The sequence below is a fragment of the Desmodus rotundus genome, chromosome 3 (assembly GCF_022682495.2).
Source record: "Desmodus rotundus isolate HL8 chromosome 3, HLdesRot8A.1, whole genome shotgun sequence".
Classification (NCBI taxonomy): domain Eukaryota; kingdom Metazoa; phylum Chordata; class Mammalia; order Chiroptera; family Phyllostomidae; genus Desmodus; species Desmodus rotundus.
This window is the reverse complement of record NC_071389.1, coordinates 199,556,057-199,583,780: the sequence shown is the minus strand read 5'-3', so window position 1 is coordinate 199,583,780 and position 27,724 is coordinate 199,556,057. Positions and strand designations below refer to the sequence as shown.

The 27,724-nt window shown below is 48.4% G+C and overlaps 1 protein-coding gene across 1 annotated transcript in view; it reads right to left on the bottom strand.

The window, feature by feature from the left end:
* ATXN10 (ataxin 10) overlaps positions 1–27,724 on the bottom strand; it is a 134,583-nt gene that overhangs the window by 52,235 nt on the left and 54,624 nt on the right. The window contains exons 7-9 of the mRNA XM_053919704.1: positions 27,109–27,271; positions 22,570–22,678; positions 21,159–21,328 (exon numbers count right to left, since the gene is read on the bottom strand). Coding sequence (XP_053775679.1) covers positions 21,159–21,328; positions 22,570–22,678; positions 27,109–27,271 — 442 coding nt within the window. The remainder of the gene's footprint in view (positions 1–21,158; positions 21,329–22,569; positions 22,679–27,108; positions 27,272–27,724) is intronic.

The window sequence follows — 27,724 nt, the reverse complement described above, 5'->3', positions numbered from 1 at the left end:
ACCGACCAGGCAGTGTGGGAACACAGGCTGTGTCTCAAGTGTAACAGTTACTCCAGGTATGTACTGGGGGGTGGGGGAGTGGGGGCGGGGGGCGGTGCTACACAGCACAGACGCTCCTCCATTGACCAGGGTGCTGTTCCGAGTCTGCAGCGACTCCCTACCCACCAAAGCATTGCACTCTAAGATCCACAGGAGACCCCATTTTACAAGTTTAACCCTTTTCTCAACAGAAATGTCCCAACGTATCTCAGGAAGAGAAGCATAGTGATGCCCAATACCCCGCTTCAAAACTGACCAGCATGGTGTCAGCGGGTTCCACCTCCTCCCCCACACTCCCCGCACCACCCAGGGCAGTGCATCTCAACCTTTCTCACCTCTCCGCACACGAAAACTAATTACGGAAACTGTGCAGCACACCAAAAAAGTACCAAAAAAGGTACTTTTTGCCTGAGAAAAAAAAGGTGTAACTTTGATCCATTCACCCTGGATGCTACTGTTGTGTTGGCTGTTGTCATTTTCTCATTTGACAACCGAAGGGAAAAGAGGTCAGTGCCCCTGACTCAACAGGCAGGTATTGAGGCACATCAGTAGGAACCGCTGCCCTAGAGTATTTTGAGTATTTCTCAGCCTTCCCGTCATTTCACTGGCTAATCCGTCAGTATTTCTAACAGATACCACCTTAGCAAAAGTAACCAGAATGCCACTATCTTGCTTAGTGAGATGAACCATAATTCCTTAATGTAATCTGACAGGGCGTTCACGTTCAAATATCCAGGAGCATCTTAAAAACGTCCCTTTACAACTGGTCTGTTGCGAGCGGCACTTCAAGGAAGCCCGCACACAGCCCGGGCCGATGGCCTTCCTCCTCCTTCACCGCTCGTCCACTCCTGGCCTCGGGACTCGCGGGCTGCACCTGTGTCTCCCCCACGCCCCCCTGGCCTCCGTGTTTTCTCTCAACTGGCTGCTAGGCCTGGAGGTTTGACGGGATCCTCCAAACTTCTTTCGGCGAGACAGCTCCCGAGGGCCCGCTGCGCTTCTCACTGCAGAGCGTCAGGTAGAAGGCGGCACTGGGCTCCTCCCTCCGGTGACCTGGCGGGGGGGCGGCAGGGCACCAGTGTTGGGGACCTGGCAACAGCCATGCACGGCTCTAGCGACTTTTCATGCTAGTGGGGTTTGGTGTGAAACTGCTGAAGGCAGCCACCTAAATCCACTATTCACTTAGGGACGGCAGAAGTAAACGGCGACCTCCTCGTGATACTGTTCTTTCTGCACAGACTGGCTGGGACTCTTCTACAAAGCGCCCCCCATCCACTCCTCATTACCCCGAAGACGTTCCAAACTTGAAAGGAGGGGAAATGCCTGGCTCTCTCCCTTTACCGACTCCCAGAATGATGAATGGGCGCCTTCGCCATCTTCGCAAGTGACTAAAGCCAGTCCTTGCATTTTCAGCACTATTGTGAACACAGGAATGTTAATGTATCCGACGTGTTTAAGTCCATTCTGTCTTTGGCTAGTGGGCCAAAGGTAGGTGCTGAGTCCTTGCGACGCAGCTGCGCGGTCTTTGGAAATGTTACCGTGCACCTGCGTGTCCAAGGCACACCTTCCCCACTTTCCGCCGCACCTGGGGCCAGCCATTTCCCTGAGGACCCCCGGCTCTTTTCAGAGAGAAATGGTATTAGCAAACACAATGTGGATGCTACAGAGGCTCATTGTTCGTAGTCTTTCTCAGCAGACAAAGCTGGGAGCTGTGTCCTTTCTGGAGGAGAAATGCCTGCCCATGAATTCACACTCTTTCCAGCCCTAACCTCACACCAAGGGGTTTTACTGTCTTTCCTCTGACGTCTGTATCTCTTTCAGGCTGAAAATCTTGCTTCCAAACAGCATACACATAACTGTTTACATTCCTCTCCCTCCGTGTGAAGTGTGCGGTGTGTCCATGCACACGAGTGTGAAAACGAACGTGTGCTTCCATGGGGCAGACTTCCCTTTGTACTGCCGTCCTGTCAGCACGGCTCTTCAAATGCCTCCAAGAAATTGTTTTTCTCTTTACAAAATGGAAAATTTTATCATGTAAAAAACAGGCTGGTGAGAGTTAACTGATGGATAACTGAACAGCCCTTATGAAGGATCTGAGACTGTACACAATCAAAACGCAATAAAGTTAAAACAGACAAGAATTACAATGGCCGCTAGCTCTCGGGTGGGTGGGGTCGCCTTCCAGCTGTTTGAGAAGTCACCAGGACGTGGGAGGGGCAGAGCGCCTGTGAATTTCGGTACCGCGAGGCTTACTAAATATACGTGTGGTCTTGGGACCGGTATTTGCTCTATCCAGAGAGTATGATTTAACAGTTTTTTAATAAATTCTTTGGTTGCTTAAAAGCTTGTTTAGCTCCTCTTCACCAAAGCATGCAAGGGTTTGATACCAAAAAAGAAAAAAACCCTATCTTAGTTTAAATCTACCCACAAAGGATTGTGGGAGAAAGTCAACAAAACTCCCACTGGTAAAGACAAAGGATAATAAACAGTGAGTCAGATTCTGAAGTTGGAAAAGATGAGGCAAAACAAACCTGGATCAGCCCCATGCAAAGTAGACGTCTGCCGGGAGTTCAGACCCCGGGGGGCAGGGCGCGAGAGCGCAGAGCAGCCCTAGTCCTGCTGAGAAAGCCTTGCACCCCAGCCCTCACTCTGCACTGATGAGTGGGGGACCCTGAAGAGAAGACCCTCCCCGCTCTGCGGGGCGAAGGGTCTGGAGAGCAAGCAAGCTCCTGAAGCCAGTCCCGCTGGCCTGGCCACAGTGCAGAGGTGCTCTGCGGAAAGCGAGGATAGTCCAAGTCTGCGTGGGGAAGACCGCGGGCAGGAGCTTGGGATGAGCAGGGAGTAGGAAGGCTGCTGGAAAGGCCTAGGGAAGGCTGGTTGGCCAGATTTTGGATTGGGACTCATTAAACAGATAATTCAATGCTCTCCAATAACACTGAGCACCTGAGGCGAGCAGCGAGGGGAGCCGGGAGGACAGTGGGGCCAACACCGGCTGCCCTCTGGGACACCTCATGGGCACCCATGCCATGTGCCTGCCTGGTGCTCTGCTAGGCACTGGCATGGCGAACAGGAGAAACAGGGGCCGCGCCTGCTCTCCTGGTCCTTCCAGCCCAGGAACACGGGAGGGGACGGGTACAGATGGAGACCCGAACGTGGCATCGAAACACACAGCAGGACAGGTGGCAGGGCGTGCTGCAGAGAAGAGGGAAGTGAGTGCCGCAGGAACAGGAGACAGGTGGGGACGTGGAGGGTTACACTTGTGGGGGAACAGGGGCGGGAAGGTCTGCACTGAGAGGAGCAAAGAGCTGGAGGAAAGGAGTCCGTGGGCCAAGCAGCCCCAAGTGCGAGGACATTAGGCTCCAGGCGGGACAAGCCCAGAGTGCGCAGGCCACAGGATGGCCTGGGTGTCTGGGCAAGGAGGCCCAGAGGAGTCAGGCCCAGCTTGACTGGCTGTGACTCAAAGCCTCCCACGCTCCGCCTCATCTCTTCAAAGCCCTCTGAAAACCCCTGTTGCCCACCCTAGTTCCGCGTGCACACTCTGGACAGTGCCCTGCCCCCATCTCTCTGGACCCCCAGCGTCAGTGAGAGAGGGAAGGCAGAGAGGGAGGCTAGCAGCAGGCAAGGTCCTTTTCCAAGCTTCCTGCAGACCAGAAGGCTGAGGCCACAGCTCTGGCCCCAGAAAGGCGTGCATGCAGCCCCTCAGGCAGCGGGTGGCCGTGGCCTACCTCCGTGCTCCCTAAACTCTGCTGTACATTCTGTCACCAGGGGAGCTGCCACTGGATTTGGTGGCCTGAGGTGGAGCCTGAGCTTCTGCACTGCAGACCTGCTCCCGGGGGGATGCCTCTGGTCCACACAGGGCAGGGAGGGGCCTGCAAGGATGCGAATGGACCGGAGAGAAGCTGTGTAGTTACTGTCTCAGGATTTGGAACCAGGATGCAGACAGCCACGATCTGTCCAGGGCAGGTTCCAGGGAAGGCTCCAGGGAGGCCACTGAGGCCACATAAGGAGTCAGGTGGTGGCCACAGGCACCCCCAGCAGAGCAGGACCCAAGTCTGAAGCAGGAGGAGGCCGGGCAGCAGAGCAGGTGGAGGGCAGGGCGGCAGGCTGGGGCCTCAGCAGGACCCCGGGCAGTCCCTGCCTGAGGGTTCCACATGCTTGCTGCACGGCAGGTCCCACGTGACCTCCTTGATAGGCTCTGGGACTTGAAGTAACACAGGGTGCGGTGAAACCAACCCCACTACAGGCGCATCAACTCAAACCAGAGTTCAGCTCCTGTGGTGTCACTTCCAACACCACACGACACCACAACAACAGCTTCCGACGAAACGGTGGTGTTCAAGAACCTGCCACAGCTGGCCACCTCTTCTTCAGGTGGCTTGAGAGCAGCTACAAGGAAGAGCCCTGACCAGCCCAAGTCCGGGAGCCACCCAGGAAGGCCTGGCACTTGTTGGTGGCTGAGCCGAGCAGGGTGAGGACACTCTCACTCAGAAAGGCACGCAGTGTCAGGGCACCTTCATAGGCACCCACTGGAAGTGTGCACGTGTGTGTCTGTGTGTACTGAGCAGCATTAAGCAAAGAGCATACAACAGTCAAAAGTCCACTGCTTCCATTTCCTCCGCCTGGAACAGTCCACTTCACGCGTCACCAGCACTGTCGCAAAGGCCAACAGGGAAGAGCCTCCCCTCACTCCCGCAAGGACAGCAGCCACAAGTGTCGCTCTGGGCTGGGCTCTGCAAGGCGACGTGCACACGAAGGAAAGTAGGCCGAGGACCTCGCCCCTCAGCAAAGAAATACAGACCAGTGAAGGGAGGTGTCTGAGGGAAGAGCTACGGTCCTGGCTGGTGGGGCTCAGTGGATGGAGCGCCAGCCTGAGAACCAAAGGGTCGCAGGTTTGATTCCCAATCAGGGCACATGCCTGGGTTGTAGGCCAGGTCCTGGGTAGGGGGCATGTGAGAGGCAACCACACATTGATGTTTTTGTCCCTCTCTTTCTCCCTCCCCTCCTCTCTCTCCAAAAATAAATAAAATCTTTAAAAAAAAAAAAAGTAACTACAGCAACAGCGTCAGCAATGCCACAAGAAAAGCCGGGAGAGACAGAAGAAATGGCCTTACTTTTCACTTGTAATGGCAAGCTTTTCACTTCTGTGCTTGTGCTGAGTATAATATTGTTCTTTATGAATAATTTTCATTGTTCAGCTCACTTAAATCATAAAGTGAAGCAAGAACATATGTTTAAGTAGGAAATTTTTAAAAAATGAGAAAAACCTAGGAGTCAGAAGGCTCTTAAAGGCTTACCCGGTGTTCACCTGCTTAAAACTGGGGCCACGCCTACAGCATCCCAGACAGATGCGGCTTTTTAAAAGGCCAGATTACACTCTAATCCGTTTAGGCACAAGGGTCTCAGCCTAACTGCATTTAAACCAGCCTTCTGTTTTAGACAGCATTTTACAAGTATCTCCATCCTGACGGCCCGTTTTTTTCCAACTTTAATTAAAGGCCACTTAGACAAGCAACCAATTCTTGCTATTCCCTGGGGTGTAGCTTAAAACAGATTTTTATGTAATTACTAATAATGACTAGGCAAAAGCAGGGAAGAGGTGTATAATAAAGAAATAAAGAGCTAAGGGTTATATAAAATATTCTGTTCACTGGATTCAGATGATTCACAGACAGGAAAATACTTTCCAGCTCCAACATATTATAATATTGCATTACATTAATTTTCACCTTTTTAGAGGTGTTTATACCTATTATGCGGTGCTATTATTTTACCAACGATCTTTTTTGTACCTACTCTTCCTATAAAGGTTACAGGAAAATAAAAATAAGTAAATGTGGTATTAAATAAGAACTTATAAGATTTTAACTGTGAAAAAATAATCATAGTTAGGAGTATTCATTTGTTCTCCCTAAAAATGTACAGAACACGCACCCCGGGCACAGCACTGTGCCAGCCAAGGGGAGAGGATGAGCCAACAGGCACCAAGCCTGTAGCCTCGTCATATTTTAAATGATATTTTACTCTCTGCTCAAAATTACCACATAAATAACGCTAAAGCAGCAAGGTAGTCCTTGAAATTGTTAAGGCAGCAATAAAATGCTAACTTCTTCTCCAAAAGGGTAACGATAATCCAGCACAACAGCACCCCCCCCCATAAAAAAAAACCCTACAGAGAAGAACAAAGACCAGAAGAGAACGCAGGTGCTCTAGCTCTTGCCCTCCCGTCCCCTAGATGCCCCATGAAGGGTTCCCCCATCCACCCTCTTCCTTCCAGCCTCTTTGCCCAGGCCTCCCTCCTCCAGCCCAGATCCCAGCAGCCTAGCTGATCCCCCTCCCGCACGGTTGCCCTCCGCAGTCGGGGTGGGCCGGGGTGTGCTGCAGCAACATACAACCCACAAAACCCCAAGGGGCTCGAACTAACTTAGCAGCAGGGAGGGCTTGGGCACAGGGCCTACCTTCTCCGGCCCGCAGCGACCTCATGGGCACCACGAGGGAAATGGCGCTGGGGTGAAAGGAGCTCAGAGCTCAGTCCTTGCCACCCTGCCGGCACTTACTGAGCGCTCCACAAGTGACAGCTGTCGCTATTACTGCTGCTGTCGTTACTGCCAGGAAGCTTCCACCGACACCCGGTCCTGATGAGCAGCCACGGGGCCTCCTTCCCTGCCCAGCTCGGACCACACAGTGCTGTGGCTGTCCCACCGTCCAGGCCCACAGGAGGTCAGGAGCTCCTGGAGCCCCGGGACCGCATGGCTCCATTTTTGAGCCCCAGAGCTGAGCAGAGAGTCTGGCCCGTGACAGACGCTTGGGAGGTGTTTGCTAAGCTAGAGGGAATGACGTGGAGTGGTCACCCCCGTTGCGTGAATAAACCCCACACGAGCTAGATCTGCACACAAAGCACTGGGTTGACACACAAACACTCAGAGACGTCGGGCCTGTGAGGAAGCTGACGGAGAGCCCACGCGTGAGCCCGGAACGTCATCTGTGGACAGATGGCCAAGACCTGCTGTTACCAGGATGAGCCCTGAGCCAGGCCTCGGCGGAGCCAGGACCCCCAGGACAGGCTCCTGTTCCCAGGGAAGTCCTAGCAAAGGCATGTGAGGTACCAGCACCAGCCCGGCTCCACCAGGGGAAAGAATGCGGTCCCGGGCGCCACCCTGTCCCTCATTCCTTGCTGGGCCTTCTCCCACACAAGTGGGTGCTGTGGGGGCACCGAGGCGGACCGCACAGTGGGCAGCTTTCTGAGGGCATGGAACTGTTCACACACCTGGACTGGGGCGATGGTCACACAGGTATGTGCATGTGTCAAGACTCGAGGGAACACTCATTACATACCTGTGCGCTTTGTTGTGTATCAGCAGCGGGGGGGGGAGCCAGCAGGGACACAACCAAGCTGTTCTAGACCTTTCCGGGTTTCCTGGGAGCCTTACAGAGGAGGGAGGGAGGAGCTGGGAACTGCCAGGCCTGGCCTCCGCAGCATCACTCAGCACTGCTGATCCTGACCGTTGGCAGCACCAGCTCCCTCTGGAAGCCCCACCCTTGAGCTTCACAATCTCCACTCGAAGAGTGGGGACACTGCCCCATCCCCGCTCCGTCCTGCCTGCGTACCTCTGTCATGAAAACACCACTTTCCAGACAGCTGGCACCGTCCTCTCAGCTCTGCGTCACTAGAGGCCGGGTCCGTGCCTCTCGTGCCCTCCTCTGCAGCAGTCAGCATCGTGCTGGGCACAGAGTGTGCTGCTAACCAATACCTGCTTCTCCGCCAGCAGGGCTTAAAGGTCACCTTCAAAGATACGGAACACATTCTCACCTTTAGATAAGAATGTTACTTCTAGGTAAGAATAATGTCTTAGTTACATTAACTCAAAAACTCTGTGCAGACTTGAACTCCCCTTTTTGGAGACGCAAAAACCCTGCTGTCACGGTTTCCAAGTCCCCAGAAGCTGCACACACACGGGGCCGAACAGACGGCGGGCCTGGACTGCAGGGGACGGCACTAGAGGTCGTGCTGCAAGGGCCACCGGGCCTCAGGCTCTGGGGCATGAGTCGCACGGGCAGCAGTGTGGGGGGCACTGGCCCCGAACACACAGCTGTACAGGCCACGCCGCCAGTTCCCCCGAGTGACAGCTCCTGGCACCCTGCTCAGTGTGAGGGCACACGTGTATGGGCAGGCACACCCCTGACAACCCAGGATGGCGTCTGAAAGATCCTCTTCAGAGCACGAACCACGGCACCGACCCACAATCTCCAAGGCTGAGGTGGCACAGCACGCAGCAAAAGCAACTTTGAAACAGGTGTGATGTTCCACAGGAGATTTCGGTATTTCAAGGTCTGTAATTTCAATCTAATGTTTGAACCAGAAATCACGACGTACAAGACTAGCATGGAGATGTCTCCGGGCAAGAATATGTAATGTCATGGAAATAAAACTGGTTTCTCTGAGCTCGGACACGGACTTGAAATGGCTGGACAGACTGAGTCCTCCCTGTGGTCTTGACGCCGCATGCACAGCGTGGACACTCGGTGATTTGGGAGCCTCTGGCAACAACCCAGCTGAGGACGTGGTGGAGACCCCGGCAGGCGAGGGGGTGCGGTAAGCAGGGAGGACAACTCAGAGCCAAGGTCTGGCAGGGGCCCCAGAGGCTCGGGATGATGAGGGGTGATGCAGGCTATAGGCTGCACAGAGTCCCCCCCAGCACCTGGCCTTCTGGACGCCACCATTCTGTCACAAAGAGCTCAGTCTCTGCTGCACAACCTTTGAAGCATCAAATTCAGTCTGAATTTGTGCATCTCGTCACAAAGGCTGAACTCTGTGTTTTCATCTCTTTCAAATTTATATAAAGTTACTAAATGGTGCACACAGACATCTAATAAATGCCGATTTAATAAATGCAGCCTCCGTGAGTATGAGTCTTTGGAGAAAGCGTACCAGTGCTTAATTTTCTAATAAGGCCAAGCTGAACTGTCTATAAAAACTACTAAAAGAGAATACAAAAACACAAAATACCAGTTACCTTACATGAGAATTCTAATCACAATTCTGACTCGATAACTAAGATTTCAAAAGTTTGTCATCCAAGGTCAGTAGAGGAAAAGCGCCCAGAGTCCTCTGTGGGCTCATCTTCACCACGTTGGCCCAACGCTCTCGCCTCTGAAACTGCTTGACGTGGCTTTTCAAGACTAAACACAAACCTGTCTGAAGGGACACAGACAGGACACGTTTCTTTCTCTCCTCAACATGCCCAACGAAACAGCCACTTCTCCCTTTTGGAATCGTTCTCCAGGGGCCCCCAAAGAGGAACCACAAAATTCTAACTCTGGCTAAATTAGGGGACCCCACTCCGCCCCTGGCTGGAAGCCTCAGGCATTCCTGGGCATGGGGGGAAACAGAGGCAGCTTCCTGGCAAGCAATGGAGGGCTCACCACTGCCCACCCACCCAGGCCGAGCAGCTGGCGCTGCCCCAGTGAGCACAGGGCTCTGAGACGTTCTGTTGGGGGTGGGGAAGGAGGAGGACACAGCTGGAAGTTGCCAGGTCTGACATTCCAGCAGACGAGAGACACGCCCGCAGCTGCCCGCTGTCAGAGGCCTGCCAGTCTGATTCTTCCTGTCCACACCCCACCGCCCACTGCCCTGCCCAGCTGTCCCCAGCCCCCTGCCTATACGGCCCAGCCCCCAGGCTGTCCGTTGTGGAGCCGCAGGAGTAGACAGCAGTCATTCCCTACCACGAAAAGGAGGGAGCACCCGTGTGAATTTCTCATCCGGCAGCGCCCTTCACCCTTGGCAGCTCCCTCTGCCTCCAGGATTCTCAGGCCCTACTGATGGGATGGGAAGATGGAAACTCAGCTCCCACCGCCCAGCCCCTAACTCTGCCACCGAAAGGACTTATTTTTCAAGCTACCTGTTGGATTTTTCCAGTGGGTAAATTCAACAGTCACTAAATCTCACCAAGTAAACAGCAGTGAATCATTCCCAGAAATTAGTCTCATGCTAAACCAATTATTCAAATGCCAGAGAGTAACACGAGCTGAGTCCCGCAAGGGGAAGGATTTGTAACATAAGATGCACAACAATACAAACAGTTCAACCTCCAAAGGACAACTGCAGCCCCCGCCCCCCGCCCCACAGTCACCTCCGATGCGCTCACTCCACAGGGCCTGCAATTCGGCCTAAGGGCCTCCGCAGGAATGTTCGGTCAAACAAATCCTGGAAATACCCTTTAAGAAGTTCCACGTACCTAGTTAGCTATTTCCTTTTACTGCTAACAGTTTACTATATTTTAGCTTTCTTTAAGAAAGATATCTTTTTGGAAATGTCAGTCAAGGCTGCACTCAGAATATTAGTTCCTTAAAAATAGTTTGGATAAGCAAAGAGAGTCCTAGTTTAAGCTTATTTACAAAAGGCGTCTTCACTTCTACACCTGAAAGACGATTCGGAGGCTGCATGCGCTCACCTGCACAACAGAAGGTGGACCTGCAGTGCCCACGGGTCCCTTCGGGCCTCTGGCCACCGCTGCTCCCAGTGGACAGCTGTCACAGCCAGCCGGCCCACACCGCGCAGCCCAACATAGAAGAAGGGGCCGGAGTGGGGGTGGGGACCACAGAGCCTGGTCAGGGGACTGGGCCTGGGGCTAGGCCTTCTGGGTTCTTATGTGGCTCTACCACGGACTGGTTGTGTGATCCTGGGCCTCAGTTTACACATTTGTGAGGTGGGGACAGTAATGCTTCCCACTCCAGGAAATGATGACGGATGTAGAGGGAGGGCTTAAACGCCTGTCACACTGTAAGCACTGGACAATGCTTGCCTCCACTGAGATTGCTCATTTTGGACCTAATTTACTTTTCCAGGCTGTTAAGGGTTAGAATTTTATTTCTTCAATGTAAGTGGTCAAGGCAACTGATGCCTTTTCTCCAAATTAAAATGTAGGCACTTCCAAATGCAGGTAAACAATCACTATTAGTGGCATAAAGAGTGTGAGCGGGAACGGACTGCCGTGACTGACCACAGCGTTTCAGCTTCATGAGGAGGGAGGCTGGGCCTCCTAACCATCTTCACGGCGTTTGTTCTCAGGAAAAAACAAAAATGCTTGACATAAATATGTAAAAGACTGAGAAAAGCTTCAGAAAGCCCTAGAAAAACGATTCCCATGCAAAAATCCCAGGGAGAGAGAACTACCAAGAGAGGAAGGATAAGGAGGGAGAGGATGGGGCGGGCAGGGGGAGATCAGTGAGAACAATGGCACCCCAAGGACCAGAAGTAATAAAAAGCAATCTGAAAGAGGAACTAAATAAGTAAGGCTGAAGGCAAAACACGGAGACAGCACAATGAAAGCATAACTGGGTTGGAGGAAGATTGCGAGATCATGTTTAGAGATAAAAGATGCTTCCTTGACTCTCCTACAACTCGAAGCTCTGCCTGCGGAGTCTAGCGCCCACCAGCACGGCCAACAAAGCCCGGCTCCCCAGTCCCGTGCCCCTACCCTGCCACTTCTGCACCCCCCCACACACACACGTACCAGCTGAGTCCAGCACACAGCAGGTGATCCCACACACTTGCTCACAGGTGCTGCTCTGCCTGCAAGGCCAGCCCCTCTCCCACGGGCCTCCCTCTTTCTTGTGCCTGCTTTAATGCTCAGATCCAAGAGGCTCTTCCTGAAGATCCAAGATGAGCCACTCATACCAAGCATTTAGCACGCTGCTGAGTCCTCTGCACACACCACTTATCGTACTCTGTCGAAACAGTCCCTTTCCCACCCCTCTCCCTTTCGCACTGAGAATTGCTGGAGGGAGCCCCGGCCACACCCCCTCCTGCATCCCCGGGCCTGGAGTGCTGGCTGGTGCACAGCTCGAGGCAGACCCGGATTGGCTGAACTGAAAGCTCCAAGCTCAGGGCCAAACAGCACGCACATTCCCATTTGGAGTCACAATGGTTCCTGACTTTTAACTGCAAACACAGCAGCCGATTTAAATTCAAACGAAAAGCCACAACTGGAGACTAAATCTCAGTCTTGGTCCCTCAGAATGTGATGAGCATGAAGTTAAACTCTGAGAACAGAACAAGAGACACAAGAGGCTTGTAAGCAAGTGCAGCGTAGGGGCACAATAGTGACGTCTGGTGATAATGGAAAGAAGTCCTTATTGGAACATGACTTTGATCCTCTTAATTTTCAGTGCTGCCAGGAAAAAAAACCCCAAAACCTAAATCTGCTAGAAATCAAAACTGTTTTAGATGTGTGACAAACAGTTCCATTTATTTTTCTTATAAAAGGAGAGAATTCTTCAACATTTGAAATAAGACCACTTGTTCATTTAACCAAAGAAATGAAGTCTGGAGAGACAGAAAGAAACTTCACAATGCCAAAAGCACTCTGTGTCATTAGGTTGGGACACGGAACAGAAACCTCCCACACGTGCACTCGGCGAGAGCAAGGGCACCCAGGTCGGGACACCTCACAGCCAAGGTCGGGTGCCCGCTCCTTTGATGGGAAGAGAATGCGTCGTGCACACAGCAATAGTCTTTAAGTCCCCCCTCTCTCGCTCACACACACCCCACCACTGCCACCTAGCAACCCCATCAGCTCTTAATTGTTAGTAGATCCCATGCTAATGTTTCAATTTTTAAAATCTTCCAATTAAAAATATAATTGAAATTGTAAGTATTAGAGCCCCTGGGCCTCGGCCAACGAAATGCTGACTTGGTGTTCTACTATTAAAGCAGAATAAAGAATTACTTCAGTCACTAATGAACTACACATTTCTCTTCCAATCACAGAGAAAAACAGGAATTCTAGACACATGTCACTTATCTTTTAAAATGTTCTTATTAAAGTGACTCACGTTCACTATGAAGACTACAAAAATTATACAGTAAAATAAAAGAAGAAACCAACCCTTAATTGTACCAGCCAGAGATAACTGCTATTTTTTTAAAAGATTTTATTTATTTATTTTTACAGAGAGGGGAAGAAAGAGAGGGAGACAAACATCGATGTGTGGCTGCCTCTCACGCACCCCCCACTGGGGACCTGGTCTGCAACCCAGGTACTTGCCCTGACTGGGAATTGAACTGGCAACCCTTTGCTTCGCAGTCCGGCATTTAACCCACAAGAAAACTGCTATTATTCATGTAGTAGTACATTTCTTTTGGGCCATTTTGTCACCACATAAAATTCCGTGGACCTTAACTATACGTATAACACAGACAAGAAGTTTATGAAGGTCAGGCCTGCTAGACACAGCGCTGTGCCTGCTCCCAACCCCCAGCGATCGTGGCGTCACGAGCGTGCCGTTCTCTGAAAACAGGGTTTTGCCTGCACGCGCATCACGGCGCCACGATGTTTAAAAGCACGTGCAGTTGGTGGGGCAGCCCCGCTGAGAGGAGCCCCGTGGGCCGTGAGGGAGTGCCAGCCCGCGTCTCACAGGGCTCACCAGGGGGACGCACGCCCCACCACCACCCTTTGCGTGACTCTTGAAGTGACTACTTTCAGTTGGGTAAACTGAGTCACTGGGAGGCTGAATAATGTGCTCAAGATCACCCAGCTATTATCTGTGTGGGCTGATTCAAGTGCAAGTACCCCATTTATTTATAATGAAATCTATGGTAATTCTTGTCATTTCTAATTGATAAACATTCATTCTTGCTTATTCTGAAATATCAGTGAATCACTATTGCATGGTTCCATCTTACACCTTGTATTCTTTAATCAATCCCAACTTATTTTGGTGTATGTTACAAGTGAGGCTGACTTTCCCCAAACAGCTTGCTCCTTAACCCTGGTTCACTTTTACAGTAAGCTTTCCTCTTCTCTCTGGGTCACTGGGTCACCCTCATCGCGTGTTAGCTTCTGGTAACTTCTCAGCGGGCTGTTTCTCTTCCATGAACCTGAATCCTGGTTTCCCCCCACAGCGGGATTTTCACTGGTCTGGCAATAACCAGATCAATGAATTTAAAAACAGCTAACATCCTCACAGTGTCCCGTATTTCATTCCAGGAACAAGGCCCAGCTCTTGGGTATGTGGCTGCTTTCGATTCACCAAAGTTTCAGAGTTCTGGGGGGATGCTGTGAAATACTCATTTTCCCCGTTAAACGAAACCCATGGAAAAGCGCCATTATCTAGATGTCCCCAAATGGCACAGGGAGGAGCACATAGCAGTTAAGAAAATGGGTTCCAGGCATTTACAAAAGCTGGGTTGCCATGGCCAAATGACTTCCCCAAGTCTTCCTCAGGTACCTAGGACATGGGCACATGATGTGTCTCAGAAATAGCACGGCCCCGGAAGGCAGTTCTCTACCCGCCTCTCAGGGAAGGCAGATCCTACTAGAGAAGGTCGGGCCGCAGGGAAGCCATCCAGCAAGAACTGAGAAACGCAGCCACTGTCAGGATATTTCAAGTCGGTCCCACGTGCACTGTTTTACAAAAGGTGTCCATCTAGGAACTCACACCAAGTTGGTCAACGATTTCAGAGGACAAGCCTTAAGTGTCTCTTTTTGGTGAATATGGAGTACCATGGGGAGAGCTTGGACTTCAGAGTCAGAATTCAGCTTGCGACTGCTCCAGGTGAGTCACTGAACTACTGGAAGCTTTGGTTCATCAGGAAAAGGGGCACCTATCACCTGTCCATCATTCCTTCCACTACATACGGGGAGTGGGGGGGGGGGAGGCGAGTGTTGAACCAGAAACAGTGTGTTCCACCTTCAAGAAGCTTACAGCCTAGGGAGCAAGACAGTGGTGGTGGGAGCCAGGGGAGAAGGCACAGGGCCCGCCGCCTAGTCAGCATGCACCAGACACTAGTAAACTGTTCCATTTATTGACCTGTTTAGCTGATCCTTCCTTTTATGTAATGGTACACTGCCCTGGCCGATGTGGCTCAGTTAGTTGGAGCATTATCTTGTGAACCAAAAGGTTGAGGGTTCAATTCCTGGTTAAGGCACATACCTGGGTTGTGGTTTCGGTCCCCAGTCAGGGTGCGTGCCAGAGGCAACCGATCGGTGTCTCTCCCTCACATCAATGTTTTTCTCCCCCCCTCCTTCCCCTCTCTCTAAAAAAATGAAAGAATGAGTGAATGAATAAATAAATGTACGCCTTTTCTGCAAAAGAACAAGCTGATCCCTCCACGACAAGACAGAGAAAGGAGGTTTTGGGTCTTCAAAAAAATCTGCAGCTGCAACCAACTCAACCTCGACGTGCGTCCTCCCGACAGGAATTTTAATTTCATTTACTGTAACAGGAACTGTAAGTCCAGGAAATGCATGGTGACAGCTTGATTTATGAATTTTGACATTTATCTTGAACTGGGATTACACTACAAAAGAAAGTGGAATTCTAAGCAAGTCAGATCTTGCCCATACATTCAATCTTCAAATCAATAAGCTGGGACTCTACGCAGCGTCTCTCTGACAGGGGAGAGCACACAGTCTGAGACAGGCCGTGTCCCTGCAATTTAAAAGTTCATCCGCGCGCTCTCAGAAGCGAGCTAGAACAGTTTTGGTGTCCACACCGAAAGCACTTGAGCTCTTTACGAGGTTCTAACAAAAGACAGGTTCGGCTGAGAAAGCACTTGTGGTGAAGCTGACAAGAAAAAAAATGACTCCCCTCCTAAAGAAGGTGCTTGTATTTGCTTTCACTCTACTTCCTCCAAAAAGTCCCGTCTATTAGGAAAGTAATGTACACAGAGTAGCAAATGTGAGGATTACTTTAAACTTTGTAAATACCCAGAATTTAGAGGAACATTAATTTTCAAAGTTATTTTTTTACCACATGTCTTTGTTTGAAAAAATGGGATATTTTATAGTAAAATATCCTTGAAAGGGAGGTTGTGTCTTATTTACTTTATATTTTCAGAACCTAAAACTGTGCTCTGTATGTACCAGCCACTCAACAAATATTTTAAAAACAAATTCTCATTCAAGAAAAATTTACTGAATGCCTACTATGCAGCAGGTACAATTCAGTCTTGGAGGTAAGAGGGGCAAAACATTTTAATGAAAATTGCGTCACAGAGATTCTTTACACATATAAATAAAACCCACCTTCACACCGATAATTCTGGATGGAAGTGGCCACATGGCTGTGCTTCCATGATGAGCTCTTCCAGACAGCACCCACCTCTGTTTTAAATGAAGTTGTGCCTGTGACGAGAGCTTGCTGTGTGCCTCTGTGTGAACGCGCAGCACCAAACACGCGTGAGTGCTAGAACCCTTCCTGTCAGGGAGGGGGAAGGGAAATGGAACAGTGCTTCCTTAAAACCTTTGGTGGGAAGGATTCAATAGCCAAAACCGTGCGCAGCGCACACTAGTCAAGACTAGTAGATGGAGAAGGTAGATAACTTTAGATCACCTGCCTGTCCACTCTGAAAAAAAAAACCAATGCATGTAGCTTCGTTAAAAAAAATAGGTTTGATTTTCTTTCCTAATAAAGCATTCACTTGAAGAACTTATAACAAGAGTGAAGAAAAGAAGAATGGGGAAGGAAAAAATAAACCAAACATTCCTATTCTAACAAAGAAGCCAAAGAATGCTTTCTTCGTGTTTACAGTGTGATGCCATGGGTTTCTTACGACAAAAAGCAGAACGGAATCTCTGTGTCAGGTGCACAAAGATTTCAGGTAAACTGATCGCCACAGAGGTGGCAAGGAAATGCCATGTGAGTTGAGCACCCAAACAAGTTAAAGACAGAAGTCAGTGGGTATGAAGAGCACTTCTCTCCCGAGCCAGGCAAAGGGAAGCGGAGCCCGCCCTTTACAACTCAGGAAACAAACACTACGGTCTGCCATGTGTCTGCCATGTGTACCCCATGTGTACAGGTGTGAGAGTGGAGGACACCAGGGCAGACTGCGTGAGACCTGCTGCTGAGCAGATTCCCCACCTGAGGCCAGCACCTGACTCGCTGGAGTCTTGCCTGAGTCTCGCATGAAGACACAAGTAGGAAGGAAGTGGGTCACCCTCCCTACAACCGTGGAGCCCCTGGCCATCCAGCTCCTGTCCCTGCTGAGGGCTGCTCCAGGCACAGCCAACCCAGAGGGTCGCACCTTCCCCTGCTCCTGTCCGACAGGCCTCCCGATTGGGATCCCTGGTGGATCTGTGCCTGCTCCTGCATGCGCTCACCTGGGAAGGCGACTGTCTCCTCCAGAGCACACAGCACATTAAATCACTGCCTCCCTGAGCCTTGGTCTCTTCACTTAAAAAATGGTGATAATTATCTTTTCAGCCTTTTCCACAGAGGTGTCATATGGCTCCAATGAACTAATGCGGATGGAAAGGACTTTGTAACAGGGAAAGCGCCACATGAGTCGAAAGGGCGCCATCTGGGTGGGCACCACACTCGACGCACTGATGAACTCGGACAAGCACAGAGACCCAGGTGGGCTCAGCTGGCTTCTGATCCGACCGTGGAGCACTCAGGTAAGATGGAAGACTCTGGGAAATGTGTGTCACGAGTAATTTTGGAATGCTGGTTCCAAGCGGCAAGGATGGTCTCCAGACGCGCTGGGAGCAAAGGCTTCTCAGGTGGAGACGCGTATCTCATCAACCAAGGGCCCCCAAGGCAGGGCGTGCTCCCACAGGACGAAGGGACGGATGGGAGACAGGGACGCGTGCATTATCAGACGGCCACACTGGGCTTGAAAGGCCCGGCTGGTCTAGCACCTCGGTTTGAAGTCAGTTAGGAAGCCTGTCTTAAAGCTGCTCCTCCAAACCCTTGGAAAGCTCCTGAAAGGGAGGCGCCTGGCGCGGGGGAGAGAGCCCGGGAGCTCACAGTCGGACAAGTCTGAATTCCACGCTGAGCTCCACAGCTCACGAACTGAATGGCGGCTCCCTAATGTGGGGCTGGCAGGCCTGCCCTGCAAGGCAGAACGCAAGGGTTACATTGATAATCCCCGTAACTCATTGGGCACAGCGCTGGGACGCAGCACACACTAAATAAACCCCTTTTTTCTTCTGGATGAAGGATGGACTAAAGCTGAATGATACAAAATCTGCCCAACTCAGCTCTTTAGTCTCAGGGCTGAGACAGAGCTAAATGTGGGTAGAAGTGGGAGAATCCATCCACACAACCCAAGGAGAATTGAAGGCTGGAGATAAAGCCTGCTATACATACAAATATACATTTCCCCTAAGTCGCGAAGGAAGTCACGCGAGTACATGTGAATCCCACCCCTTGAACGAGCAAAAGAGCTGGTGTCTATAACACCCATGAGGATTAAAATCAGGTTTTGATGACGAGAGTAAACAAGCTTCCAGCACCTTCAGAACAGGACTGTGATACTGTGCCTGACTCTTGGAAGGAGAAAAAATTCTCAAGATAATGCTTTCAGCTTGAGGCCTTTTGTTGGCACAGGTAAGAAGGGAGAAACAGAGGCATTCCTATTCTCCAAGAACAAACTCCTCCTTGCCTTCGCGAGTGTCTGCTCAGAAAGCAGCGTTATTAGCAGCGGCCCCCCGGAGGGGGCACAGCGCGGCTGCTGCAGGGCAGCACAGGGCACGCTCCCTGTTTACTCACGGTGCAACCCGAGCCTGGCTGCACGAGTTCTTTCACAAGCCTTTTAAAGGTCCTACGTTTTATTCCTATAAGAAGCCAATCCAAAGTAGCAACAAAAGAATAGTCAAACACAAGAGAAAACACCTCTTTTGTGCTCCTCGAGAAAGACCGCCTTGGTCATTAAAGGGGCAAAGTGCTTTATTCTGTATAAACTCTCTCTTACAACGATCAGTCCAGTGATTTTCCAGGGGGATTAGTGGTCTTCCACGCGCACCTGCGTGGGCACGCGGGGAGCGGAAACAGTGTACTCACAGGATGAAAGAACAGGCGGTCCAGCGTTTGGTTCTGCGCCACATCCCATGGGAGTTATTCCATGTTTAAATGCTGCACAACACATTACCTCAAAATTTAGCAACTTAAGATGAGTATTCTGTTTGCAACCTTTTGTCTCCTCTGTTCTTTAGACCAGATCACTTCTACTGATTTCTCTCCAAGTACGCTGACTCTTCTTTACTCTGGCATCTCTACTGAGTTGTTAGCCTCACTCAGTAAATCTTTTTAAATTTTATTTGGGTACCATATTTTTCAGTTCTAGAATTTCCAGTTGGTTCTTTTTTTTTAATAGTTTCAATTCTTTGTGATATGCTCTCTTTTCATTCATTAAAAGCATATTTTCCTTTACATCCTTGAGCACAGTTACAACTGCTTTAAAACCCTTGCCTGCTAAGCCCAACACCTGTGTCACTGCGTAGCCAGTCTCCGCCAATCATCAGCTTTTCTCCGGAGAATTTTCCTGTGCTGAGTGAGCCTGGATTGTGTGCTGGACACTGTGAGTGCTATGCTGTGGAAGCTCCGCATTCTATTAGATTCCTCTGAGAACTTAGCTATTTTGGTTTCAGCAGGCAATTGTCTTAGTTGGACGTAAGCTGCACATTCTTTAGAGCAACTGCTCCAATCCCAACACGATTCTATCCTCAGCACAGCTGTGTGCTGCCTGCCCCACACGTGTGACTCGGGCACCGGCAGGGATGTAGGGGTCGGCACAGAGAACTTGGGGCCTGCCTTATCCTTCCCAGGATTCCCTCCCTCTCCTTCTAATGGCTGTGGCTGCTTCAACCAGTCCTTTGATTCTTTAAGCTGAAAGGTCTGTGGACTTTCTATCAGTTTTAACTGCCCTGCATGACGCATACGGTGTCAAGTGCCAATTGTTTCAAGTGCCAATTCAACTCCAAATCTGCCCTGTGGGGGTCAAGTTTGAGTGTCTTCACATAGCTGTCTTATGTCCAGAGTTTATATATTTATTATTTGTAGGAGGATCAGTCTAACGATAGCTTACAGGGCCAATAACAAAAGCAGAGCCTGCAAACTTAGTTACTCCGCCCGATTCTCTCTTTTCCTCACAAGGTGGAGGGGGGCAGATTCTGGGAGAGCCACTGGGGCAGGCTCTTCCTGCTTCATGAGCCGTCGGCAGGGTAACTGAGAAACCGACCTGAGAGCCGCTCCCAAGGTGGGCTCTCGCTCGCACGCCTGGTGCCTGGTTCCTGGTTCCCTAGTCTCTCCCTCTGCCCTCACTGCATCGCATTGCATCCTCCAGGGCTTCTCTGCAGTGACCTGACAACTCAAGGCAAGGTGACCTCAGGGAATCTGTACTTCTTACAGGTGACTGGCTTCTTCTAAGAGGCAAGAAGTGGGGCCTGCCAGGCCAGTCTGGGCTTTAACCGAGATGGCCCAGGGTCACGCCTACCATATTTCATTGTTCAAAGTCACCCCAGGGCTTCAGTCATCCAAATTCAAGGGATGGAGAAGAACACGCCAACCCCTCGTGGGGGAGTGGCAAAGTCTCACTGCACGGACACGCAGAATGACAGACATTTGTGTGGCCATCTCAGAAAAATGTGATCTGTCACACACGTACTCGCCAGCTGACGAAGCAACACAGGTGCTGCCTGAAGTGCAGCTCGAGGAACCCACAGGCAGGTCGGTTCAATGGGAAACATGTGGTTCTGTTCTCCTGCCGCCTTTTTCCATCACCCTCTCATATTATCAACAAAATTATCTCTAAGCAATTCAGCACCAAATAAGTTTCTAATGCATCTGCTGAGATTCCAAAGATTTAATACTTACATCCATTTCAAACTCCTAGAAGAAATGCTTATGATGCTATCATGCAAAATGAAGGGCGCAGATCCACGTTAAAGTTTACCTGTTTTTTCTTAAGGTGATGCCAGTAATATCAGTAACAACTACTGTTTATTAAATGCTGGCTATGTGTTCGACAATTTCTAGGCTTTTCAAAAACCTGTTCCTATTGACAGTCCTCTACGTGACATGTAAGAGTGTGTAAGTGCAGAGGCTTAGGACAAAGGCTGACCACTTACAAGAAAGGGACTGCCTGGACACACTAAGGACAATCGGTGCAAATCACAAACCCGCAAACACTGACACAGACAAGTACGGCACCTGGCGCTTCTCCGTGGGGCAGGTACACACACACACACGTGCGCGCACACACACACACACACACACACATCTCAAGCGCCTGTCTAAGCACTTCAAGTTTTCACTGCAAAAAGGTGAACAGATTCCAATTCTGAATACGACACTCGCAAGGAAGTGGCGCACGTGTGACCCTCAGGAAGAGGCACGCGTACCTTGTCTTGGTTGTCTTTATTCCGGTAGCACACGTTTCCGATCAGACGGATGAGGTGGGACTTGAAGCCCTCGGCCACGCTGGAGACGTCGCCTTCCGCTCTTACGCAGCCGGAGGAGCTGAAGATGTTCGTGCTGTCATTGCCGGCTGCGTGGATCAGCCGTAAAAGCTCTAGAACAGAAAGAATAAACTTCATTTTCCACAGAGAAATTTTTAGTATTTTGAACTAGTTTTCCATACACAAACGATTTATTTTAATGGATTAAAATAAAATAAAGGGAGAGAAGTGAAAGCTTTCTTTAAATAATGATTAAGACTCTTCTGTTTTTAAATTTTGTAATGACTGATTTTGGGGACATAAGCCATAATGATCACCCCAACCTGGGCTATTTATCCACAGAGAAAAGTTAGCTAAAAATTTCCCACCACCTTTCTTAGAAAAAGGCTTCTGACTTCACCGTCTCTGTGAGAGAACTGATGTGGTGACCAGCCAGCTAAGTCTGGAGACCACAGGGCCCGGTAACGAGGCAGCCTTCCCGGGGCTTCCCCATCCTCTCCTGAGGCCACCTCTGCAAACCTATCAGCAGCAGGTGCCACTTCCAGAGCGGTTAGTGGTTCCAGAGAGGGGACAGCAACCCGCGTCAGCCCTGCCTCCAAACACGGCCTTTCCACAGTGCCTCGTCCTCCCAGGCTCGTGGTGGTGTTTCCATTACCACTGAGAGCACTGAATTCAAGAACAGAACACTGACAGGAGATCCTAACTATCATCTACAGCTCACCGCTAACCCATCTACCCACCCAGACACAGATTCTTCTCTCTTGGCACACGGGTCTCCAGAACAAGTACAATCTTCTCTGAAGAAAAAACAGCAGGCAGAGAAGCGCAGCACCACAAGCTTGGCAACCACAGGAGCAGGGGCTACTTGAGTTATTTCACGAACGGTTTTTTAGCAAAGATGGTAAATTTCAAACACTGGCATCTTGTTTAAAAACAACTTTCTTACAAGAATCGAATACACAATTACTATGTGTAAGGCACTATTCTTTGTGCCCCATAAATACAATTAAGAAAAATTTTACTAACAAATTTGGTGAAACTATAGTAATATAAAAATTGCTATCATCATCATTGGAACCAGCCCCCATTGTCGTCACAGCCCCTGCTGATGAAACACCCCAATGTGTGTACCCTGTGTGATGGCACTGGGACCCCCATGTACTGATGAGGCATCTGGGGCTCAACAACAGGGAAGTGGCAAAAGCTATAATTCCTCTCAGGAAAAAATATTCCCCCAAATCTCAAAAATATAACAATACCCTGAAAACTACAGGCCTGTGTTTGAACTTACAACGCAGTGGAACAAATCAAAGCTTTCTTGATTGAAAACAGGAGTGTGTGAGGGCCAACTCACCGATCCCTCTTTCCAGCAGGCCAGGGTAACCCTGCAGGTGGCCGAGCAGGTCCGTGTTCGCCGTCATTTCACACAGGACGTCCAGGAGCCTGATCGTGGCCAGCGCCTCCTGAAAAGAAAAGGAAATGTGAGTTTTTAAGCCAAGAGGAATAACCAGACTGCCATAAGCCGCAGTAAGAGAGTGAAATGTTACAGTATTACAGAGGCCGTGCTTCCACCACAGCTAGGGAGAAGGGAAACCGTCCAGACACGACAGAAGAACGAGGAGCACACACGCACGGATCACGCACTCTGACGGCAGACACCATCAGGAATGCGCAGTGACATGTCATTTTGTGTCTTCTCAGAGCTGAGAATCAGAAAGGTTCCTATCCAAGCAAAAATGTCTCCCAACTGTGGGATAAATGTTCAAAATTACTAGCTATGCACATAACATTTATGCAAACACTTTCTTTTTAAAGTATTCCCAGCAAGCAAGTTCTACTTTAAAGATACAAATACCCCATGAACTACGTTAATTCCTTGTCCACAGGAATCCTGTAAAATGCTGTGGTTGAAAGAACTCTGGCTACAAGAATGTAACATTATTTCTGGGTAAATATAAAGTATATACAGTATCTTGGTGAGATGGAAAATATATTATCTGAAAATGTTTGTGCACATAACTACTATAGAGTTTATTTTCAAATAAACCGCACGATCGAGAAACTACCGACTCCCAATGACATGGCAACAAGGAGCCGAAATGAAATGTAAAAGTGCATTTTTGTACAGTCTTGAGCTAATTTTTAAAGTACACATTATTTAACAAAATGTGGTAGATGCTATAATTTTAGTAATATAGTAATAAAGATATCATTCTTCAAAACAAAAATAAATTCCTTTTGTTATTTCTAAATGTGTATTTATTATTCTCTAGGAAATTTAAGGTAGTATTTTAATATAGCATCTAAAATCTCAAAATAAATAGCAAGAACCAACACATTTTTAATGCCTTGCCTCTTTAATTTTATTTAATAGCTTTACCTGCCAGTTAAAAAATTAGGGGAAAATACTTAGATGAAGAAGTCTGAAGTGAGCACCCCTTGTAAGAGACTCCAGAAACCCATCACCTTTGTGCAGCTGTGGCTTCCTCTTTTGTTAAGTGGGTGGATGCCCGGGCCGTCACCCCCCAACACCCTTTCTCTTTCAAGAAATGGCTGATTGGTTCTCAGTCTGGGACAGACACATACAAGATGATCCAGGACATCTTGTCACACCAGATGGCAAGAAGCTTCCTGAAACTAGGAGAGTTACATCAGAGAAAAATCAGAAGTGACCTGAGAGGCCCCCCTGGCCAGCAAGGGCACCTCAGAACATTAGGAAGAATTATAGCTACAATGGACTGAAATCAAGTGGTTTTAAAGCCAAGACTTCATAATAATTAAAATAAAATAAGGCGCTCGTCATCTTTGGATGACACCACAAAATCAACTCATTCCTTGGAATACTGGTAATCAAGGTCAGAGAGACAAACTGTACCCTATATAACCCATGGTTGATTAGGGGAAGGTTCTCTGTGTAAAATATTGCAGCTAGTAAATTAAAAATGAACGATATTTTGCAACCCCTAACAATTAATGGGTCTAGGTTAATAATCAGTAACTGCTAACATCACAAGAGAGACAACCAGACTTTACGAGCCTCTCGATAAATGTGCGCATCACCAACATCACTTAGAAAGAAAAGAAAAGAAAAGAAAGTAGCCCAAATCTGAATGAGCCTCTGGGACCAGTTACCATTCACAGGGAATTCAAGGGAAAGAAGAGTATGTTGAAGACCACGATGGAGACAGATTCATCAAAATCCAAACTTTAGAAGACCCCACAGATAAAACAATCCAACTTCTTCAACAAATAACCAGCACAGAAAAAAGAAAAAAGAGGAAGAGGAGTGGGGTGGGGCGAGGGGAGAAGGAGATGGAGGGAACCTATAAACAGAAAGATCTGAGACTTATCAACCAAATGCGATGTATGGCCCTTATTTGTACCTCGATTCAAGGAAATAAACTCCAGGAAAAAGGGGACAATGGGGATCATATAAATACTGTTGATTCGATACTAAAATTTTATTGTTAAAATTTTAGATGCAGTAGTTGTATTTCACTAGTGTGTGAAAAGACTCATCTTTTAGAGATACATATGAAATAGTCACCGATGAAACATGGTACAGCTGTTTCAATCCAGGGCAACTGGCTTAAGAACAGGCGGGCTGCGGGTGAAAGAAGAGCAGTAGTGAACACGTGCTGGACTGGAAGAGGTGGTCTAGAAGTCTCCTTCCAGCTCCTCAATGCTATGACGTTAACTAAAATAAACTCCCCCAAAATGTACTCTAGTTCTACCTAACACATCCCTAATTTTAATAAATAGAATCCTTTCATTAATAAAGTATTCTAACAAGCATCTGGAAATTAACAAAGAAATAACAGCTAGAAAATATTCTCTAAAAAAAAAAGAGAGAGAGTAATGTGTCATATGCCCTTCCAGTATTTATAAAGCTATATTCATTAAATCAGGTGATTTGATTTAATGAATATAGGGGATGCACCAAGACAGACACAGGTGAATCAAAGGAACAAGATTTTCGAGTGGGCAAGAAAGAAATAAAAAGATTTGTCTCCCCTCTAGAAAATATGTCTTCGACCTTTAGTGTCCTTGGGCTATGTTACAACTCTGTCAGTTGTAGAAAAATGGTAACAGCGCAGATGACTCTTATGCACAGAAACGCAGACAACTTGTGTCTGGCTGGAACGCCACTAAGCACGGCCTCGTGCAGGGATGCGTGGGTGTGCGCATCTATCTGTAAGCTAACCACTCGCTCTCGGGCAGCTCTCTGAATGCTTTGCTGGTTGCTAATACCTCTTCCTTCCCTCTATAAGAAGTTGGCAATCCAGAAATGGACCCTAAAGTGTGTAAGAATTTAATACATGATGTAGGTATTAAGTGGAAAGGATGAATTTATTCACTAAATGATACTGACACAATAGTGACTAGCTAACATTTAGGGAACATTAGCAATATACCAGTCCATCTACTAGATGCTTAAATTAAAATACAGTTCATCTTACAGGTAAAGAACCTGGGGCACAGAGAGGAAAATCATTTCCAAAAGCTTACACCCACTAATAGAAGAAATCATGACTCAAAGCCAAGCAGTCGCCAAAGATTTCACCATCTTGGACAGTCAAAAGTCATAAATGATTCACTTGGCTCTACACTTCATTCCTTACTCAAAAATAAACTCTAGGTTAATCATAAATGTAGACGAAGCCCTGGTCGGTGTGGCTCAGTTGGTTGGAGCATCATCCCATAAACCAAAGGGTCATGGCTTCAATTCCCAGTCATAGCACATACCTGGGTTGTGGGTTCAGTCCCTGGTCGTGGCGCAAACGAGATCAATGGCTCAAACGAGAGGCAACAGATCGATGTTTCTGTCTCACATCAATGTTTCTCTCCCTCTCTCGCTCCACCACCCCCCAAAAACCAGTAAGCATGTCCTCAGGTGAGGATAAAAAAAAATGTAGACAAAATACTGAAAGAACTAGAACATAAAGATGTATATTTCCACAACCTAAGTGAAGAAGGTTTTACTAAATTTATAAAAAATTGCAGAAACCATAAGAATAAAAATAAGCCTAACTAGATTAAAAACAAACTTCTAAAAGGCTAACTAACCAAAAATCAATGCCAACAAATTATAAGAAAAAGTTAACAAAAAGATGACATATTAATTTTCTGAAAATGCTCATTAATAAATGTATATTAAAAGGAAGCCAAATGTGAAAAAAATTAACGCAGTGGTCCTTGGAAAGAAAATGGAAGAGAAATTATAATTAAATAACATTAGTGAAGGGCTGTAGACCCACACATTCTGGTGCTCTGTTGGTGTGGCATTTAGAAATATTCCTAACATTTTACATAAACATACCCTCTGACTCAGCAATTCGACTTCCAGGAATTTATAATCCCAAATTTACTTGACCAAAACTGCAAAGATATTTTTACAAGAATGTTCACTGTAACATTATTCGTAAAGGTTTAAAAAGAAACTGGTGCTGGCCAGGTGGCTCAGTGGGTCAGAGCATCACCCTGTGCACCAAAAGGTCACAGATTCGATCCCTAGCCATGGAGTGCACAGCAGGCAACCGATCGATTTTTCTCTCACATCAATCTCTCCCCCCCCAACCCCCCCCCCCACTGTTCCTTCCTCTCCAATCAATAAACATATCCTCGGGTGAGGACTAAAACGAATACAGTAAAATAGAAGGCAATGAGCCCGTGCACAAGAGCTCCATCACGAGGCAGTCACGTCCCAAGGCCCCACCCCAAATACCTGAATATTTGGGCCCCATACCCAAATATCACACTGGTCCTTCCGGTTCAACGCAGGAAGGGGGAGGAAGGGGAGACCTTCAAGCTCTAGTAGGTCCTTATGACATCTTTTAAAGTTTTTAAAAGAGAACTCTCCTCGAGGACCTAGCTGAGTCAGGGTATTTCGTACCTCATCATCACGCTGCTCGGAGGCCAAGTTCAGCACTGTCTTGCACTGGTCCACAAAGGTGCCTGCAATCAACTCGGCATGGCCCAGAAACACAGGCACGTCATCCTTGGTCAGGGGCTCCTCGCCCGCTATTTTGGCGAGTATAACGTCCAACAACGTCACCCTATAGAACAAAGACGTTACATGAATATGCGGTACTGAAAGCCTACAATGCTAAAAATATTTGTAGCGAACATGTTAAGAGAATATTTTTACTGTTTTAAGTTCCTTACTTGGCTTTCATATCTAGCTAGGAAAAATAATTTTTTGTGAACAAAATTAATCCTTATCAATTACCCATTTTTTAAAATTGTGATTTCTTTGATGTAACTTGGCTATAGAAAGAAGCACCTTTTATATCCATTACTTTGAGCACTGACATAATTCAACATTTCAGAAATGCTGTCAGTTCTGTAACACACCCAGTAATAATAACAGCAAAGTTAAGTGCGCTGACACCCACTGCCGACTAGAGCAGGGCATTTTACATACACTTTTTTCCATTTGATCTACACAAAAACTCTGAGGCGGGCGTGGCCATTAGCCTGCCTTGAAGGAAGCGGGAAGAAGCCTCCAG